This window comes from Chroicocephalus ridibundus, chromosome 9 (genome assembly GCF_963924245.1).
Source record: "Chroicocephalus ridibundus chromosome 9, bChrRid1.1, whole genome shotgun sequence".
Classification (NCBI taxonomy): domain Eukaryota; kingdom Metazoa; phylum Chordata; class Aves; order Charadriiformes; family Laridae; genus Chroicocephalus; species Chroicocephalus ridibundus.
This window is the reverse complement of record NC_086292.1, coordinates 6,194,476-6,209,929: the sequence shown is the minus strand read 5'-3', so window position 1 is coordinate 6,209,929 and position 15,454 is coordinate 6,194,476. Positions and strand designations below refer to the sequence as shown.

At 60.0% G+C, this 15,454-nt stretch overlaps 1 protein-coding gene across 4 annotated transcripts; it reads right to left on the bottom strand.

Moving 5' to 3' along the window:
- Positions 1-397: 397 nt before the first annotated feature.
- Positions 398-11,372, bottom strand: PRRG3 (proline rich and Gla domain 3). Of its 4 annotated transcripts, none has more exons than XM_063345767.1 (4): positions 11,334-11,372; positions 7,927-10,558; positions 3,307-3,467; positions 398-2,775 (listed from the first exon to the last, which is right to left on the bottom strand). In XM_063345767.1, exons 2-4 carry the CDS (start codon positions 7,931-7,933, stop codon positions 2,236-2,238), a joined length of 708 nt encoding a protein of 235 aa, XP_063201837.1. In that variant the 5' UTR covers positions 7,934-10,558; positions 11,334-11,372; the 3' UTR covers positions 398-2,235. The 4 variants fall into 4 exon arrangements, 2 of the variants coding, with proteins under 2 accessions (XP_063201837.1, XP_063201836.1); XM_063345766.1 differs by lacking the exon at positions 11,334-11,372 and having other exon boundaries at positions 7,927-7,972; positions 8,250-10,774; XR_010072443.1 differs by lacking the exons at positions 398-2,775; positions 3,307-3,467 and adding exons at positions 3,474-6,175; positions 7,093-7,270 and having other exon boundaries at positions 7,927-7,976; positions 11,334-11,348.
- Between the last annotated feature and the right edge of the window lie 4,082 nt (positions 11,373-15,454).

Genomic DNA, 15,454 nt, shown 5'->3' with positions numbered 1-15,454 from the left:
GCACACAGAGGAACAGCAAGGCAACTTGTGCACCTAAATCCCCTCAAAGACCTTAGGAAATCCCTCCGCGCTTCACCTACCGACTGCTCAGGGCCCACAGGACAAACCCCCGCTCCCACCAAGGGGCGCACCAAACGCCCAGGGAAGTCAAAGGCTCCTGTCAGATGTGTGGGGTTCGTTCCCAGCCCCACAGCAGCACACGCTCCATCCCCAGGCATGGTCCCCTCCTCACTGGGGACTGTGCTGCAGCCGTGCCCGGGTTGGGTATTGGTGCCATCATCCCACAGCTGCCTCCATCGCTCCTCAGAGCTGAGCCCCAGCACCCCCGCGAGATGGAAATCCAGCTGTGCCCAGTGAGACATCCCCCCTGTGGGAAAAAGACACCCTGCGCCACTCAGACAGTGAGGGTTTTTTAATAAATACCTTTTTTTTTTGCACAGAAATATACCAAGTTTTACAGAATACAAACTGCAGGGATAATGACCGAGCATCAGAGACAGAGGATGCAGAGAGCCCTTCTGTCTCCCTCCGTTTTTTTTTCCAGGCTCTGACCCCGACGCTCGCTATCAGGTCTTCCCATAACCCCGATTTGCTAAGGCTGAAAGGCAGAATAAAGGCCTGGGAGGGGACAGACAAGGTGCCAGCAGCTGCAGACCCCTCGTGTCCTGCCCCAGGGACGGCCACGCTGGGCGAGCCTCAGCTCTGGGCTCTCCTGCTGTGAGAGCATCGCTGGGACGGAGCGGGGAGCAGGCAGCCGATGGACGTACAATAGCCTTTCAGTGCTGGTGGAGAGACTGGTGCTGGGGTGAACACCGAGGGGTGGCAGTGCTGGGAGTTTCTGGGCTACTCCTGGGGGGGGTGGGGGGGTGCGGGGGGTGGTGTTCGTGAGCACAACCCCCTTTTTAACCCATCAGACATGACTGGGAAAGGACAGCCCCGTTGCTTCAACCCCGAAAGCAGCTGCCCAGGAAAAGGGGACACTCTGGTCTCACAGCAAAGCACCTGGCTCAGCCCTGCCCTGGCCCCACAACTACCCGGTGGTCGGGCGCATCAGAGTTTGGTGCTGCTCCCAACCCACCAGCATCACCGTGTCGTGGCATGGTCAGTCCCCCCTCACCTCCACAGCCACCTCTGTCAGCAGGCCCTCCACACCATGGCCACGGCCACCAAGCACTCTGCCCACCAGAGGGGTCTGCACGAGAGCGGGGTCTCACGTTCCCCTTCACCTGCTCTGGAGGACAGAGCCCCAAAGAGAGCGGCCAGGCAGGATGAAGAGGTTGGGAGAGGGGACGTTTGGCCCATCCGCAGTCTCCCTGTGCCGGCATCCCACCTCTGGGGCAGACACCAGACAGGCCACACTCCAGGAAAAAGAAGCACCCCCACCACTTAAAGCCATGGGACCACCTTTGGCTCGAGGTCAGAGATGGCCCCATCAGCCAGCTCCACCACAGCCAGACCTCCAGCTGCCCGGCACACCACAGCGGGAAAGCGGAGACCATCAGGAAAAGGACCTGCTACTCCAAAGTCACTTACCTCACAAACACACGAGCCTTTCCCCCTTTCCAAAGGGATCTAGGAGATCAGAGAGCACCTCCCTGACCGATCCTCCCTGATCTCCAGACAGCAAATATCACTACAGGCACCGCAGGATGGACCGGGCTCCCCACTCCCACCTGGCAGCAAATCCACACAAGGGAGGCACTTTCTCCCCAAACACAGAGCATGGACACTGATGGTGGGGATGGACAGAAACCCGCCGCACCCCTCCTGCATCCCCAACTCCTGCATCAGAGCCCCGAGCAGCAAAACGGGGCCCGGCGAGGACATGGGGTAAGGCTGAGCAGCACCCCAGGGAGGCAGCGAGGCTGTTTTAATCGTGGGAAACGTGATGTCTATAGGAGGGGAAAGTGAGGAAATCAAATGCACCATGGGGAGACCCCCGCGTTGAGCCAGGAACAAGCTGCCGCTCTGCTCTGGCTGCTACAGCACTTACGTGAGCGGGGAGTGAGGGGCAGGAGAAGGCTGGCCGGCCCCGGAGCCATCCCCGCAGCCCAGCCTCACCCCGCTCGGGGACAGCCGTTTTTGGTTAGGAGGGTAAGGCTATCGTGTGATGGCACCAGCTTGTACAGGTGAGACGGGGTGCCGACTGGCACCTGAAGGGGGTCCCGGGCATGGTGAAGGGAGGGTGGGTGGGTGAGCATGAGTGTGTGAAGAGGCAGGAGGGAGGCAGAGCCGCTATTTGCCCGCGGCAGGGGCAGCGGCCACGATCTCTTCGTACTTGGGCGGCGGGTCGTTGTAGGAGACGCTGGTCTCTTCGCCGCTGCTGCTGCTCTCCGGGTGGCCCGTCACCTCCTCGTAGGAAGGCGGAGGGGTGGCACTGGACAGTCTGGAGAGGACGGAGACCGAATGCTCCGGCGGGCAGAGGGTGCCGTCTTGCTGGGGGTTGCCCCCAGCTCTGCCGTCTCCAGCCACCCGGTTGCTTGCTTCTCGTTGATACTGGGTTTCCCCTTGGCTTTGCGACCGCTCCCGGTATACCATGACCCTGGGCAGGCTGCGTCCCGTTCGGCTGGCCAGGTAACGGTTCTGGGCATAGGAAGGACGGTGGCGGGTGGCCTTTTGAAGCTGGCACCTCCAGATGATGAAGAGGGCGATGACTATCAGAAGAGCCACTCCCAAGAGGGGCACCACCACGTACATAGCGTCTGAGCGCTCCGTGCTGTGCCCGGGGTCCTTGACAGAGTAGACAGAGTTGGTGTAGCCCTTCCAAAACTCCATCTGTGGCAGGAACAGAGAAGCAACCATCATGTGCTGTGGGTGGGACAAGGGCTCCCTGACCACCACCAGCAATAACCACTGCCCTTCCTAAGTCCACAAAAGAGCCAGTTTTTCAGCCACCCCCCCCACCACTCTCACCAGGGCTGCCAGCATCTGAGGCACTGTGGGAACCAACACAAAAGATCACGGGAACGTCCCTCAACAGCAGCCAACAGCCCCCACACCAAGCAGGGAGAAATTTGGCTAACACCAACCCCAGCCTGGAGAGCCTGGGACGACACCACAAATTTCCCACACGTGCTGTGGGAGCGCCAGCTCGACAGGCAGCTGTGGGCAGGGTGTCCTGGCCATGGCAAGGTGAGGGCATTGCCTGAGAAGGGAAAGTCATGTTGGAAAGTGAGGCCACGGCATGCAGAAAAGGACAAAAGGAACAGGAGAGGCTGTTCCCCCTGCGCTTTCCTTCTCTGCCCCCAGCTTGCCAAGGTGTAAGGCCTCACGCATCCACTGGGGAGCAGGGCAGGACAAACCCACCGTCTTCTCCTTGTTCTCGAAAACTTCCTTGACCTCCTCATAGCTGCAGACCTCCTCAATGCACTCCCGCTCGATGGTGCCCTGCCGGATCTCCTCCAGGAAACCGTTGGCTCGGGGAAAGCGCTTCAGGACCGAGTGGGCATTCCTGGCCCCCAAAAACACTGCAACACACAAGGCAGAGAGATGCTGAGCAGAGACAACCCCACACTGGCCTCTGGCTTTCCCACCTGGCTTCCCATGGGATTTTGGTGATACGGGCATCCCAAACGCCAAAAGCCCAGGGCTACAATTCATTTAGCACAGCAGAGTGCCCGTTGAGGGAGAGCACACCCAGAGGGGCGCAGGGCTCTTGGGGTCTGCCCGGAGACATACAGCACCAGGAGCATCCTTCCAGCAGGGCTGAGATGTTATAGACATCAGAATCGGCAGCTGCGGACCACACGGGGCAGCTGAAGAAGAGACGGAAGGCTCCAAAAAGACTTGATTTTCAACCTCCTTCCCTTGACGGGATTTCACCTCTTTGCTGCAGGGCAAGGGAGATCCCACCAGGCAAGCTGGGACACAGAGCCAGACCTCTCTGCCAAGACCAAGATGGACTCAGGACACACAGTGCATTGCACTTCATTCCACAGTCCCCCCCTGCATCACCCCAGAGCCCCCTCTCTTGCTTCGCACCTCCACAGCCCCCCAGGAGGAGGGCAGAGAGCCTGCTGGAAGCTGGTGTCCCCGCTGCCAGCTGCTGTGGGGTCATGCAAGCTCAGGTGGCTTCGGGGTCTCTGTTCAGCTCCCAGACAAACCACTGTGTCTTCTCCCAGGCCCAAGAAGGGCAAACATCCCCAACACACAGCGGGTCATGAATCACTGAAACGGGGCTGAGCAACCTCTCCTCAGATGGCATCACATCCTCATCCCTACTGTGCTGAGGCCTCACAAACCTTCCTCTGCTCCCAAAGCCTGGGAGACTCTGTGTTGCCCACATCAGATCCTCCCTCAGAGCATGCAGTCAGGAAGCCTGACTGAGCAGGAACAGCACCTTCTTCCTGCAGGAGACACAGCCCTTTCAAAGCCTCTCCCTCCATATTCTGCAGGAGGGAAAGCTCCATGGGCTCTAAGTACCTAACAGGATCTGCAGCAGCACAAGAGAGACAAACAAGTTGTTGCCTAGAAAGCAGAAACTCCACACAAACCACAACCCTTCCAGGATTCAAACATCCCATGCAGGCATTTCATAAGAGAGTGTTTCCGTAATGCAGCTCAACACACTCAGCTGTAGGCTGGGACCTTCTCTTCCCACCCAGCTACATAATGATGTTGCTTCCCTTGAAGAGGATGAATCGGTTCACCTGGCTGATCCATAGAAACCTATTTACCTCCTTCACCCTCAGCCACAGTCTTCCACTGGATCAACCAGATGAACAAACACTGCAGCAACATCAACAGATGCGGGACAAGGAGGCAAGGGGACAGCCAGCGTCTCCCATTAGACCAGCTTGGCTGTAACACAGAATAAAGAGCTTGGTGAAGATCAAAAGTAATAGTGAGTGAAGAGCTACCAACTTCTTTCATTAGTACTGCGTCCAGCTTTGGAGTCCTCAGCACAAGAAGGACATGGACCTGTTGGAGCAGGTCCAGAGGACCACGAAGATGCTCAGGGGGCTGGAGCTCCTCTTCTGTGAAGACAGGCTGAGAGAATCAGGGCTGCTCAGCCTGGAGAAGAGAAGGCTCTGGGGAGACATTAGAACCCGTTCCTGTCCCTAAAAGGGCTACAGGAAAGCTGTGGAGGGACTCTGGGTCAGGGAGTGGAGCGCTAGGACAAGGGGTAACAGTTTTAAACTGAAAGAGGGGAGATTTAGATTAGGCATTAGGAAGAAATTTTTCACTATGAGGGTGGTGAGCCCCTGGCCCAGGTTGCCCAGAGAAGCTGTGGCTGCCCCATCCCTGGAGGGGTTCAAGGCCAGGTTGGATGGGGCTTAGAGCAACCTGGTCTGGTGGGAGGTGTCCCTGCCCAGGGCAGGGGGGTGGGACTGGGTGGTCTTTAAGGTCCCTTCCAACCCAAACCATTCTATGATTCTATGATTAGGAGCCTTTTACCAGACACCAGCAGGTTTCCTTCTGCTGTACCTTCCATGTATCCTGCTCCTAAAACAATACAGCAAGGTGTTTGTGAGAGTATCTGGAAATGTCAAGGCAGGGAGAAGATCACGGCGTAAGCAACTACTACTCTGCTACACCATCCCGTGCTTGGAGGCACTGTGTTCTTTTTGTGCTGTGTAGGTGCATTCCCCCCCGTGATTTATTAATGGCTTGCTTCAGTGAGAGAGTTTGCAGAGGGCTGAACCACTGAGGTGTGAATGAAGAGCAGCATGAATGATGTGAGTCAGAGACCTTCCCTCAGAATTGACTTTATTATGCAGACCTTTTTTTTTTTTTTTTTTTTTTTTTTTTTTACAAGGACAACTGAAAAAGCATTTTCAAGAGGCACAGAAGGCATCTTGCAGGAAGGCAGGGATCGGCTTGCCTTGGCTTTTTGCAGTTGAGGAGGGCTGTCCTGGCTGGAGAGGGAACAGGTTGGCCTGACCTTCTCTTGAGCCTTTCCGGAATGAGATGAAATTTTACAAAGACGCCATCCATCCTGCAAACGTCCCATCCTTTGGTGGAGAAGTCTGGCCTTGCCACCTTTGCCTCCCACCTTGGTCAGGCTGCGGTATCAACTCTCCCCTCCTCAGCACTTGAGTCCGAGACTCTTTTCAACTTCCTCAGCACACCTTGGGGCAACAAGCTTGGCCGCAGATCTCACTGTCAGGGTTTTCCATCCCTGCAGATACCAGTCACTCGACCCCTTCCCTGTTTTGTCGTGCTGAACTGGCCACTATGGTGGGAAATAAAAACAGACACACAGGCAGGCAGGTATCACGAGCAATGTCCCGAGTGTAAGCATGCTGAGACAGAGATGTCTGCCTCCCCCCAAATCCAATTTCCCTCAGGGACCTAGAAATGGCAGAAAAGCAGCAACCAAGTCACTGCTCCCTCCCCTCTTTTGCACGGACAGTGCAAAGAGCTCCCACGTGCCTGGGGACCAGAGCAGGAAAACCAACGGCCTTCAGGAAACAAGAGCCTTGCCAACTCTCATCCAGCCTGGATCACCAGCTGACATGACGAGCAGACAGCTGAGCAGGTACTGTCCCCACACTGCAGGGCAGAGGGGACTTCCCAAGCCCAGCAGCCTCAGTACTGACCCCTTTTGCCTCTCCAAGTCTCCCCACACCAGCTGGAGAACCGGTGCTCAGGAAAGATCGGAGCTTTAGGCAGGGGGAGCAGGAGCAGGGCTGGGTTCACCGCATCCCTGCTGGGTTTCCTGAGGTGCTGCTGGCCCCTGGTGGCAGGCAGGCTTGGCCACACCGCGACCCCACCGCTCTGCGGCCTGGCTGAATGGCATTCTCTGCAGAATGACACGCGGCTGTGTCTGCAGAGGGACAGCCAGGGCTGCACGCTGCCGGGGAGCGCATGACGGTGAACGTGCTGACCACCACATCACCCTCCTGCACCTCAGGGTCACCACAAAGGGGATTGCTTGGCGGGGGACGCTGCCACCACAGGGACACCTCCCACAACCAGTAGGTGCTGGTGAGCCAGCACCTGAGCTCTGGGAGGGAGAAAAGGCAGCAGTGGAGGAAGGCACGGACCCTCCCCATCAACAGAAGATTAAAACTGCCTTTTAAAAACACTGCCTGAAATCTCTGCTCCCTCCCCCACCTAGCACAGCGCAGATAAGGAAAGAAGGCATACCTGTCACCCCTGGGGTCCTCCTCCTGCCCAGCGTGGCTACTGCCTCCACCTTCATAGCTGGCTCCGGTGACAGCCCAAGCAAATGCCGAGATCCCAGCCAGATCTCTACATCTCCCCGTTCACAATCGCCGGCCTCCTTGAGCTCCCATCACATCGCTGCATGCAGCCTCCGCGCAGGCTGCCCAGGAGAGCGAGGAGGGAGGGTTGAGTCCAGCTCTTTACAGACCACACGCCATCCTCCACCCTGCACCCATGCCAGTCTCAGCCCAGCTTTAGCCACTGGCCCCCAGCAGCCCCATCTGCCAGGCACTCCTTCAGGTGGCGGGACGCAGCGAGCTCCCAGTGGGGCCGAATTCGGCAGCTGCCCATCCACTGGGAACACAGAGCCCCAGTGCCACCGGCCACACAAGGCAGTGTGGCCCCCAGGACGGGCAGCTTGTGGGATGCCAGTCATGGGCCATGAGGAGCACCGTTGTGAGGAGAAGTCAGCGCAGACCGGCAACGCCTGCAGAGGGGCCAGTGAGCCCTCAGGGAGGCTTGCCTTGCACAGCAAGCATCACGCAAATAAAGAAATGCTGCAGCATACGGGGAGTCCTGGAGAGGTCGGCCCTTCAGCACCTCCTCTTGACTCCCACCTTGCACAGGGGAGAGAGAAGCACAAGTCAGGCCGGACCTCAGACCTCATCCAGGGGTAACGGCCCATGGCATCTGCTCCCCACAGAGAATAACATCCCCGCAAAAAGCACAGGCACCCCTTCCTTGAGAGGTGGCTGCCAAATATCCCCCTTCTCCAGCACCACCGCCACCTCTCCATCTTGATTGGAGAACACTTACTTGCCATGCTGCCTCACTCGGCTACCGGGGGGGGGGGGGGTCCTGCCTACCTGCAGGGAAGAAAACAGGAGAGTCACTGACAGCTTAAATTTCCCCCCGCTGAAGCCCAAAGCCTCCACTGCCCAGGGTCAGATTCATGCAGAAAGCAGGGACAGTCCCCGGCCAAGCAGTGCCTCTTCGGAGAGCCAAGGAATCCTGCTGCCTCCCCGCTCATCATGTGGCTGGAGGGACCAGGGGGGCTCAGGGCACCCTGGGCTCTCCGAGAGCCTGGGGCAGGTTCCTGCCGTACTTGTGCTGCACCAGCCTGGGGAAGGGACGGGGACCTGCCCAGACAAAGGGAAGCAGGAAGGGAAGAACTGGATGAGGGAGAGTCCCCATATCTCATCAGTACAGACGTCCTGCACGTCAGAAGCTGCTGGGAGCAGCCGGGTGCTCTTCCCTTCCAGAAGAGATTGATGGATCCAGGTAAAGCAAGTCATCCTGTTTTAAATCCATTTCACAGCCGTGCCAGTTCTACCTTCTGCAACTCCTACGCACAAGCTGCAACAAACAGGGCCATACTGTTTTCTCCACTGCCATAAAGCCGGCAAGAAAAGGATATGCATCTCCTAAAGGTTGTTGGGCCAAGCTAAGGGCAACACCAAGAGCGACAGAATTCCCTGCACACCCAGGACAACAGCTCTCCAGCTGGATAAGCATCTTTTGTACTTCAGAATTAAACAAAACCCCACAAGAGTGAAACAAAGTCCTGCACAAGCAGAGTGTATCCCTCTCTGCTCACAGGAGGAGTTTCACTCACTTGTTTTTCACGCTTTATCTTCTCCCCGTGCTCGATGCCCCACCAATCAGACCATCCTGGGCGAACTTGTCTCCTCTCGCCCTGTGTGACACCTTGCTGTGGCAAAGCCACAACTCTGCCAGGAGACAGAGGGGACAGGACTAACCAGCTCCTACAGGGATTTATTGCGGATGAAGGAACAAACGCGGTTAGAAACAGCAGGAACTGAACCGCATGCTAATCTTAGGTGCGGGACTTCAGATTATTCAAAGTTATCCCAAAAGCACTTGAATCCGTTCAGCTGGAGCGAGGTCAGGGACAGCACAGGGCCGTGCACAGGGTCAGTGGGGCTGGAAACGCATTTCTGATTTCACGTCAAAGGCAGGAATCCAGACACGCAGAAGGGCCGGTGCACAGCACCACAGCAGGCGCTCCCTCACCTCACCAACAGCCGCCTCCTCAGTAAATCTGGGACCTCTCCCCGCCAACAGCAGGTTTTCCTGTAGCTTTCCGAGGTTCCTGCACCACAAGTGGCACGAGGCCAGGCAAGCCCGGAGCTGTCTCCAGAGGCAGAAAGCAGTTTCTTTCCAACAGTTTGCAAACCTCAGTCTGGAGTTTAAGCAGGAGCGAGGGAAAGCGGCAGAGCACCGGAATTACACAGGAGGGGTCTGCCACCTTCTGCGCCCCACAGCCCACACCTGGAGGACTCTTCTTGATAAATTGAGCACCCAAGCCCACTTCTCTGAGCGGTTCTGGGGGATACGAGAGCAGCTGAGAAGCCTCCGGATCCATGCATCCCCCCACAGGCTGCCTCAGCTCTGAGCAGGGACTACCTGACCTGCTTTTGTTGTCATCAGTTTTTACAAAGAGACCCAAACACACAGGATAAAAAGAAACACACGGCATGGAAAACTTGCCACAGTTTCCACACAAAACCTCTGTATTGCTCGTTGTTACAGGCATTCTCCCCCTTTAATAGACAGGAGAACAGAGATGCAGAAATAAGGATATACAAGACCAGATTTGTCAGGACCCCCAGCTCCATAACCCACGTCACACATCAGGCAACACATTTAATGCGTCAGGCAGATTTTATCTTTAACTTTTTTCCAAGTACCTGTGCCAAAGCACCCAGTGCCAGAGCTCAGAGACGGTTTATTCCAGTGCAACAACAAACCAGGTCTACACAAGCCTACAAGCAGGAGCGATGCCTGCGAGAAGGGCAGGCATCCCGGATGCTTATTTTTATTTCCACACGCAAATTCCTAACCACCTCCGCCCCGGCGCCGATGAGCAGGAAAAGCTGGACCACAGCACACACTGACGCCAACACGAGCAGCATCCCTCCTGCCCCCGCGCAGCCACGCAAGCGGAGAGAAGCCTGGAGATGGGGGCTGACCCAGCAGACGCCCACCCAGTCCCGCTGTGTCCTCCCGCCCCGCCAGCTCCGACGCGTACGCGTTCGTCTCCTCTATAAATACCCCATCGATAGGAGGTTGCCAAGGCAACCGTGAGGAGGTGCGAGGGATGCAGCCGTGAGAGCGAAGGATGCTGCAGTCGCACATTTGTGTCTCCCCCGGGCTCCCCCCATCTCCGCCCCCGCTCCCGTCACCGATGCCAAAGGAGGAAATCGTGCCGGTAAAATACAGTGGGCGTGCGCGGTGCCAGCCACCCGCAGACCTCGAGCGGGTGAAGGGGGGCACAGCGGGAGGCAGCACCTCCTCACCAGGCTGGGGGGCACAGCTTCAGGTCGGGGAGGGATCCACAGACGCCAGTGACGTGCCACAGCACGCAGGGAGGCTGCCGGCTCTCCTGGCATCACGTAGCCGTGGCTGCCAGCCACTCAGCAGGATCCTAGCAGTATTTGGGGTTTTCCATGCCAAGATCCACAGCGAAGGGAAGAGGCTGCACCGGCTCCACTTGGCAGGGACCACAGGGTCCCCGTCGGGTGCCAGGATGCTGTGCCCTCCCAAAACAGCCTTCGGACCCCATCCGAAGGCATGCAGACCCCACACAGCCCCCATCCCAGCCCCAGGCCCCTCCACCCCAGCACTAGCCCTGCTTTCCCCAAACCCAACACCAAATTATTTCCATTTCCTTCAGCTTTTAGTGTCACCCCACAGCAGGGTGTCCCCCCCCAACTCACCTGCCCCATCAGCCCAAATGTGAACTTGCCCAGCTGAGAGGGGCTTTCCAGCCCCCGAGGAACCCCAACACTGCACCCCCTGCCCCACTGACAACCCCTGCCCCACCGCCACATCCTCCTGCCCCACTGATACCCCCTGCCCCACTGCCACATCCCCCTGCCACATCCCCCTGCCCCACTGACACCCCCTGCTCCACCGACACATCCCCCTGCCCCACTGACACCCCCTGTCCCACTGACACACCCCCCTGCCCCCACTGACACATCCCTCTGCCCCACCGACAGACCCCACCTCCACAGCCCTCCTCTCCCACTAACGCCCCCAAACCCCTCTCTGCCAGCTCCCCGACCCCCGGCCCCCACCTCCCCGGCCCCGGCCCCGGCCCCGGCCCCAGCCCCTTCCCTCCCGCCCCAGCACCCCATAACCGCCCGCCCTCGCCCCCTCACGGCCCCTCGCCTCCGCCGCCCCCGCCCCGCCCGTACCTCATGGCGGCCCCGCGCCTCGCGCCCCGCTGCAGCCGCTCCCTCCCGCCGGCGGGGAGGGGAGGGGCAGGCCCCGCCCACTCCCCGCCTCCTCCCGCCCCTCGGCCAATCGCGCCCCTCGCAGCCAGCGCGCACCGCCTCCCTCCCCTCGCGGCTACAATAGGAACGCGGAGCGGAGCGGGTGGGCGGGGCTACGCCCTCCTCCCCCAACTGGTGGCCAATGAGAGAGGGCTACGGCTGCCGGGACGTGCCGCGGTGCCTGCTGGGAGTTGTAGTCCTCGGCCCATGACGGCGCGGCCGGGCGGGACGGTGCCCGGGCACCGCTAGCCCTGAGGGCCGGCGGCCCCGGGCGGTGCAGCCTGTGCCCGCTGCTTGCCCGCACGCTGCCTGCATGGAGGTGGAGGAGGCCGCTACCTTCTCGGTGCCTTCGCCTGCTGCACCGCACCTTCACACCGGCCTGCCGGCCTGCGGCAGAGGACCTGCCGCCATGTCCCCTGCCTCCTCCTCCTCCTCCTCTTCCTCTTCTTCCTCCTCCTCCTCGCTGTCCGAGTCGTCGTAGAGACAGAGGGTGGCCTGCACTGGGAAGTTCTCCAGCAGCTTCTCCGCGACGCCGTACAGATAGTCAAAGCACTTGGACTTGGGCCAGAGGAGCCTGCGTGGGGAGAGCCGGGCTGAGCCCCCGCCTGCCCGCGGCCCCGCGGGGATGGACGGGGCACCCGGCAGCAGGGCACGTACCTGACGGGGTGGTGGAAAAACGCCAGCGTTTTGTCGGGGCCGCCGTCCCCAGCCGCCTCCTGAGTCCGAGCCTGAGGGGACACAGCCGGGGTGGGACGTGCCCTGGGGCTCCCGCTGCCCCCTCCTCCCTGGCATGGCGGCCACGGGGCGCATGGGGACCCTGGCTGGCAGCAAGGGCATCGGCCTTTCTCTCCCACGTGTGGGGGTGATGCCCCACAGACCTGACAGACCCCTGAAGCTGGCTTCTCCCCGCTCCTCTGCCCCGGGTTTAGGTTCTCATCCCACCCCCACACCCTCTGCAATGGAAGCTGGCATCTCCCCCCCCCGCCTCCCCGCGACAGGCTCTTTGCCAGTGTAATCTCCCCCCCGTGCTCACAAGCTCATGCCCAGGCGCCCCGCTAACCCCCTGAGGAATGCCCGCCAGGCTGGGAACAGGCAGCCCTTTCAGGCCCCCGCGGCCATGGTTGCCCGGGGGGGCCTGTCTGGCCCTGCCCCGGCTAGGCTGCGATGCCCCAGGGCAGACAGGCACGGTCCTGCCCTCCAACAGTGCTGGGGGCTAGGGGACACTGGGGCAAGGGGCTGGTTTTCTGCCAAACAGGGACCCCAGCCCTGCCAGGGGAAACTTGGCGGGGGGCACGACCCAGCAGGGAGTGTAAAACTCACAGCATCCGTCTCCTCCCTCCGCCGTCCGGTTACCTCCTCTGCTCGGGGCAGCCACGGTCTCCAGAGAGGCAGGGATCTGGGTGCGGAGAGCAGGTTCGGCGCGACGGCCACCCACCCTGGCCTGCTCCCCCCTTGCCTTGCTCCCCCCCACCACAGCCATGCACCCCCAGCCCCACAGCTTCACCCGCCTGGCTCAGCCCCCGCTCGGGTGCGTGGTTGGGGTGCCAGGAACACGCGGGTGCACTCGTACCACCTCAGCCCCAGTGCTCCTTGCCTGCTCCAGCCCCCCCAGCAACCCTGAGAGCCCCCAGCATTGCTCCCCGGGCTCTGCACCCCCTCTCCCACCCACGGCTGCCAGGATCAGGGGTCCCCCTATCAGAGCAAGGAGCCACACAGCCTTCACCCAAATCCATCTGGAGCCTTCCCCATCCCACCTCCCTCTTCCCTCCCCACCCTCCCCAGTCCTCCCAGCACTCAGGTACCTTCCCCCTTGCTCCAGCCCTGGGGCTGGGCGAGCACTGGCCACAGGCACTGGGAGCCCGTGGGGAGGCAGGCAACAGGCAGCAGCTTCCATGGTGGCAGTCAACAGTGTCCCCTCTGACGCTGCAGACCCTTGGCGAGGACACCTTTATAGCCCTGCCCCGGCCAGTGACTCACAAATTCTTCGGGGCAGGGGAGCGAGGGATGAGGGGTGCGGGGACAGTGGTCCCCGGGGTGTGAAATTTGTCCCAGTTGCGTAAACAGAGGGTAGGGGGGAGGCTGGGGGCGGAGGGGCTGCGATCCCTGGTGGAAAAACAAAACACAGAAGGGAAAAGTTAGACACCATTTGTGAGAAAATCCCCAGGGGGGAACAGGGGAGGGCAGAGACAATTAACAGGGATGATTAAGTGCTCTTTGTAGCCATTTGCATAAGGGAGGGGGGCGGGGGGGGGAAGGGATGGGGAGGGCTGGGGCAGCCTGATGGACATGGGATGGGGACAGTGCAATGGCCGTGTGATGGGACAGCCTGATCGGCATGCCCTGGGGACAGTGTGGTGGGCTTGTGATGGGGACAGTGCAACGGGCATGATGAGGGCGGTGTGATGGGCATGCCCTTGGGGACAGGGTGATTGGCATGTGGTGGGTCAGTGTGATGGGCTGCAGTGGTGGCAAGCACAAAGCAACCGGGAGGCAGGTGATGGGATGCTCTAGAGGAGAAGGAGAGAAAACAGATGGCAGGGATGGATCCCAGGCGCAGGCAGGACAATGGTCCTGCTCAAGCATCCCCGTCCTCTGCTCAGGGAGCTGCCAGACCCTGTTCCTGCACTGCTTGCCCGTGCTCCCTGCCCTCTCCTTTGGCTTTTTGAGGTATGGACCATACCGGCAAGTACAGAAAAGCTTCTTAATACAAGGGTGCAAGGCTGACTCCCGCCCCATCCCTGCCATGCATCCCATCCCTGCCCGAGCTCTGGAGGCGAGGTACTGCTGGCAGACAGGTCACCTCCCGCTCCTGGGAGGGTTTCAATTCGGGACAAGGAAAGAAAATAGCAAATGGTCCCTGCTGTAGCTCTGCTATCAGCATCCAAACACCCCTGTCGGACCCAGCTCAGCTCTGAGCACAATTTGTCACCAGGGGCCCTCCCTGCCCCTCTCCATCTGCGGCAGCCGGTGAGCGGGAGGGGGCACGGGGCCAGCACAGCCCTCATTACCGTCTCCATTTGCTCCTCATTTGGGCCAGGAGTCTTAAAAAAACAACAAACCCCGCGGAAGACAAGCAGGGCCAGGAGGAGCAAACCGAAAGCCGCAGCTCACCCTGTTGGGCACCGGGAGTTCAACCTGCTGGCGCTTCACTGCCCCTCCGACCCCAGCACCGGTGACACAGCCCGAAGCGGCCACATGGATGGTGGCACACGGTCACCCACCGGCCACCAAGGCTGGCCAGAATGGTGACAGCAAGCCACAGACCTGACCCACCGAGGCAAACCTACCCTGATAATTAATAGACAACAAGCAAAACGAGGCATCCCAGCTCCCCAATCTTTCCCGATGCCGAAAGGGTTTAATTCTGCTCTGCACTAAGCCTCTGATCCAGGCTGAGATTTGCAGGTGGATTTTGCAAAGCCGTAGCTAAACAATTCGCAGCCCCTGATCCCCTGGGCCGGGGCCCCGGCTGCTCGCCCTGCCCCGACCAGCCACCTCCGGTCCCGGGTGACCCTCGGTCCCACACCGCGTCTCCAGCCACCTCCGTAAGTACCGCAGAGCTCTGGCGTCACCCTCCCGTGCCTTTTCGCCAGCTCCCCAAGGTGTTTCTTTTGCAGCAACACCCCTGAGACGGAGCGGGAGGTCTTGGTTAGTGCACAGGAGAGGAGACAGAAAGTTGGGAAACTTTGGTGCCAAGCATTGGAGGTGCCGGTGGGGGGGACAGGGAGAGGAATGGAGGTGCTGGGTGATGGCAGCACTCAGCTGGGAGCATTCCCTGGGCGGGAGGCTGCTGGCTGCAGTGTCGGCACGGTGTGGTGTGGGCTCAGTCCGGTTTCACAAGACACCGCGGGAGAGGGAATTTTGAAACAAGGCAGAGGGAAAACAAACCACCCCACCCCACTTCACTGCCTCTGCCAAAATCCGCCCAGGGCTGCAGGCAGGAGATGGCACCGGCAGAAAAATCCCTGCTGACGGCAGTGAGCACAAGCTGCACCCCAGTGCGCTCACCCCTCCGAGGGACGGGTCGCCCGGCTCCGGGGAAG